The sequence below is a fragment of the Ruditapes philippinarum genome, unplaced genomic scaffold (assembly GCF_026571515.1).
Source record: "Ruditapes philippinarum isolate M1 unplaced genomic scaffold, ASM2657151v2 ctg2290_1_1_1_1, whole genome shotgun sequence".
Taxonomy (NCBI): domain Eukaryota; kingdom Metazoa; phylum Mollusca; class Bivalvia; order Venerida; family Veneridae; genus Ruditapes; species Ruditapes philippinarum.
This window is the reverse complement of record NW_026853983.1, coordinates 319,244-324,226: the sequence shown is the minus strand read 5'-3', so window position 1 is coordinate 324,226 and position 4,983 is coordinate 319,244. Positions and strand designations below refer to the sequence as shown.

The following is a 4,983-nucleotide window of genomic DNA, read 5'->3' as shown; positions in this document are numbered from 1 at the left end:
AGGATTTCTTAAGTTCTTTGTCTCCACTAATTAAGTTGGTACCGTTGTCACTAAACATTTTCTCTGGTTGTCCACGTCTGCATGTAAAACGCTGGTAGGCAGCTATGAATGAATTTGCTGTCAAACTATGGGCTACTTCTATATGCACTGCTCTCGTTGTCAAGCAAGAAAACAGACAACCATATCTTTTAACGCTAGATCGACCTAATTTTACTATCAATGGTCCAACGTAGTCCACTTCGACAAATATAAACGGCTATTTGCAAGATGTCGTCTGCTCTGGGATTAGTGGCGCCATCTGTTGAGTGAGTAATGGACCTTTCTGTCGTTTACAAGCAATGCATTTTCCCATGGTCTTTTTAACAGCACTAGAACCATGTAAAATCCAAAATTTTGACCGTATTTCTGCTAGAACGTGTTACCATCCTACATGTCCATTGCTGCTATGGCTATTGTGAATTATCAGCTCTGTCACGAGATCATTGTGGGGAAGAATTATAGGGGCTTTTTCATAGTCAGTGTAAATTTGTCTCCCAGACATTCGGATGAGTCCATTTTTAATCACAGGGTTAAGCATAGCTAATCTGCTGTTCTTTTTTTACGGCGTTTCCTTTCAATAAGTCTTTTATTTCTTGTTGGAAATTGATTTTCTGTACATACCGAACAATTTCATGAGTAGCATTTTGTATCTCAGCTAGTTTGAGGTCTTCACAATTTTGTTCATTTTTATTTTGACTTCTGCAGTATGTCACAAACCTCTGTAACCAAGCAAACGCTCTTAGTAGTCTGTTCCAGTATGAATAATGGTTGATAATGTCTCCTATAGTCAGCCCAGTGTATACCCCAGTGGTATTTATTGCTACGTCTCTTTTAATTTCGGAGTCGTCGTCGGCGATATCGTTTATGTTTACAAATTTAGGCCAAGTAGACTCGTCCTGCGCCAGATAGTCTGGTCCATTTAGCCAGAAAGAAATGCTAGTTTTATCGCCAGGATCTATGCCTCTTGATGCTATGTCAGCGGGGTTCGAACTGGAGTCGATATAGTGCCACTGTTCTGGACTCGTCATTTCATGAATATAACTAATTCTATTCCCGACGAAAGTCTTAAAACGTCTTGAAGTGTTATTGATGTATCCAAGAATGATCATTGAATCTGTCCAGAAAACAACTTTGTCAACTTTCAAATCAAGTTCTTCTTTCAGCATGGCATACAGACGGCATGACACAACAGCTCCACACAGTTCGAGTCTCGGTATCGAAGCTTGTTTTATCGGGGCGAGTCGGGACTTGCCAAGCACTAGACAACATGCAGTGTTATCATTTTCGTCAGTAATGCGTAAATATGCGCATGCGCCGTAACCCGTCTCAGAACCATCGCTGAACACGTGTAACTGTATATTTTTTAAAATACTGAAATATTTTGGTTGAAAACAACGGCTTATTCGAACGTTTTCCAAACAAGGTAAGTTTAATATCCAACGTTGCCATTCATCGTGATCGATTTGCGGAATTGCTTCATCCCAACCAAATTTCCTTCTACACAAGCTTTGAACGATAGCCTTTGCTCGTAATGTCATTGGTGCTAAAAGTCCTAGTGGATCAAATATCGCACTAACTATGGAAAGCATTCCGCGTCTAGTTACAGGTTTATTTGTTTTTTGATTTTGAATGTGATGAAATCGTCATTAACGTTCCAATTAATGCCTAATACACGATCATAAGAAAGTTCATCTTCGGGACTGAGGCTAACAATCGTTGGTGCACGTTCATAATCGGGAATTGTATCAATGACTGACCTACTGTTGCTGATCCACTTTGTAAGTCTAAAACCTCCCATTTTCATCAGTGACTGTAAATCCGCTGCTTTGTCGCTTTCTCTTCTGAATCTACAGATTTCAGGCAATCATCGACATAGAAGTTTCTTTTAACAGTTTCTATAACTTCATCTGGAAATTTATTCGCGTTGTCACTGGCTGTTCTTCTGAATGCATAAGCTGCACAGCTAGGAGATGATGTGGCACCGAACAGATGCACCTGCATACAGTAAGTTTTAGGAAGTACAGACATGTCCCCATCAGGCCACCATAGGAACCGGAGTGCGTGACAGTCTTCTTCAATCACATGAACTTGATGGAACATAGCCTCTATATCAGCAGACAGAGCTATCTTTTTCTCACGAAATCTTAAAAGTACCCCTACTAAACTGTTCATTAAATCTGGACCTTGAAGGAGCTGGCTATTCAATGAAGTATCGTTGTATTTCGCGGCACAGTCAAATACCACACGAACCTTTCCTGGTTTGTTAACGTTCATCACAGGGTGGTGGGGTAAGTACCATATGCGCTTAGAGTTTGTACCGTTATTATCTACCTCTTTTGCATAACCTTTATTAATGTACTCACTAACCGTTTTGGTGTACATTTCATGTAAATATTTATCACGAGACAATTTGTGTTTAAGTTGATTCAAACGTGCATAGGCTAATGCTAAATTATTTGGTAAGTTTATATCGTCTGCACGCCAAGGTAATCCCATCTTATAGTGACCATCTACATATGAAAGGGATGATTCCATAATGTCCAACGCTCTTTTATCTTCGATGGACATTGACTCTTTATCGCAGAATTTAACATCGTTGAAGTCAGACGTCCACATACGCTCGAGCTGTTGTTGCAGTATTATGTCATTTGAATGACCAAAGTTTATATTTGCTCTGTTATGTTTTTTTCTGTTCTGTTCTACAAAAGGACGAGGGACTGGCCCACGAACTGCCCAACCAAGTCGTGTCCTTATAGCATATGGCTGATGACTGCTTCCAGAACGCACTTCAAGTGGAATATGTGCTTCGGGGAAATCTGTACCAATTAAAATCCGGACTTCATTAGCCTTTACTTTGGGAATTTGTAAATCGGACAAGTATGGAACGCCAAAAATGTCATCACTTGTCACTGCAGAGCGGGTAGAGATAGGTAACTGTTTAACCGTCCAAACATTGTTAAGGTGAATTTCACCATTTCCAGAAACTGGCCAAACGCTGAGATCAACTTCCTGTCCGCAAGTTGTACTTCCGGTCGAGCTAATGGTCGATATCTGGAAGATGACAGGCCGGCTGGTCAGATGCAACTGCTGTATAAGACTTTCATCACAAAGCGTTTTGTCTGCTCCATCGTCGAGCAGAGCATAAGTTTGGCAAGAGTAACCGTTCCCACCCTTTACAGTTATAGGTATGATCCCTAGACAGGTTTTAGCAAATGAACCATTAACTGCCGCACAATTAACAACAGGTTGGGTTATTGAATTATCGGGACGCTTTGGGGACCAATTGTGTAAAAGATAATGGTGTTAGGTGGTACAATCAGACACAGTGCATAATTTATCCCGCCTACATTTGCGTGACATATGATTGGGTTTGAGGCAATTGAAACACAATTTAGATTTTATGACAAACCTGTTCCTATCTTCTAAAGACAATTTTCTAAATTTATCACATAAAGATATATTCGAACATGTACCTGAACAACAAAAACATTTTCTACTGTATTTTGACGTTTGGTTTTCTGTGTATGTAGACAGAGTAGTTATTTTACCTTTTGTGGTATTTCCTGACGCAGACGCTTTATTTTTCTCGGACATTTTCTTTTACAACATCAATGCCGTAAACTGAACTAGCAACACGTGACCTTTCATCAATAAATTTGGTCAATTCAAAGAAATTATGTTCTCTCCCTGACTCAAAAATAGAGTGGGCTACCTCTGCCCATCTTAATCTCAAATGCATAGGGAGACGTCTTACAATGCGCCTTAAATTCTCAGAGTTATCTACGTCAGAAACAAACCCTAGTTGTGAAAGTGTCATTTGACATTTTTGCATATCTAAAGCTAATTGAGACAATCCTTTAACATCAGATGCATTAATATTAGGGCCAAGCAACAATTTATCAATATGACTTCTCGCAACAACATGTGGCCTACCATAACGAGATTGCAAAATTGATTTAGCTCGGTTATACCCTACATTTGAATCAAATAACACACAATCTTCTATGCAAGATTTTGCCTCACCAGTGCAATATTGTATTAGATAACTTAATCTTAACCTATTGTCACTTACTTTGCACTCAATTTTGGTCTCAAAATTTTTAATGAACTTACAATAATCAAGCGCAGAACCGTTGAATGTCAGTAACTCTGGTTTTGGTAAATTAAATCCTTCTTGAATGATTGATGCAAGTCGTTCCACTTCTTAACCGGAAGCGCTATTTCCGCCATCTTGCTGCGTTACATCTTCGAACTTACGTGCGTCTGCAGCCTCGTGATCTTTACCGGGACAAGCACGAGAATAACGTGCCGTATTGCTATCGGCTACATTATCATTTCGAAAAGTACGTCCAAAATCCATAGTTTTCTGCACAATATGCCCATCTTCTAATATGTCGTCTGCTTCTATCACCGTGCTTTCGTCTGCCCACATTGACTCCTCCAGCCTCGCTTCCATCACAGCACTTTCTTGATCCAGTAGTTGCGATTTATCTTTGAGCCCCTTCTGTATTGCCTCTAATCGCAGTTTCTTCTTCTCCAAAGCTTGTTTTTCTTTAAGAGTCTTAAGTTTTTGTTCAGCTATCAGACGCTTAACTTTTGCGTTTCTTAGCCGAGTTGTTGATGAAACTGCACTACTGGGTAATGATGCTACGGGATTCCATTCGGCATATCTTTCCTTGAATTCTATAAAGTTCGCTCGGCAACTTTCAAAGTTCTTCTTTAGTGTTTCTATAGTTTTAGGATCGTCGCAAAAGTCTTAACATTCAAAGTGTGTTGTTTTAAATTTTTCGTATCTTTCGCACAGTCGATTAAACAATTCTTTTACTTTTTGCTCATTTTCAGTGCTTAACATCAACTCTTCAAGTTCTCTATAAATCTTGGTTAACTGTGCCAAATGCGCTGTCCGCGATTTCTGTGCAGTATCGTAGTCCATTATTTTCTTTT

The 4,983-nt window shown here is 39.5% G+C and overlaps 1 protein-coding gene across 1 annotated transcript; it reads right to left on the bottom strand.

The window, feature by feature from the left end:
* Window positions 1-569: 569 nt before the first annotated feature.
* On the bottom strand, window positions 570-1,628 carry LOC132738620 (uncharacterized). The gene has a single exon (XM_060726177.1). The coding sequence runs from the start codon at window positions 1,626-1,628 to the stop codon at window positions 570-572; it is 1,059 nt and encodes a 352-aa protein (XP_060582160.1).
* Between the last annotated feature and the right edge of the window lie 3,355 nt (window positions 1,629-4,983).

Excerpts from the sequence above, each read along its gene's own strand:
- LOC132738620 (XM_060726177.1), bottom strand. The coding sequence starts at position 1,628 with ATGCTTTCCATAGTTAGTGCGATATTTGATCCACTAGGACTTTTAGCA.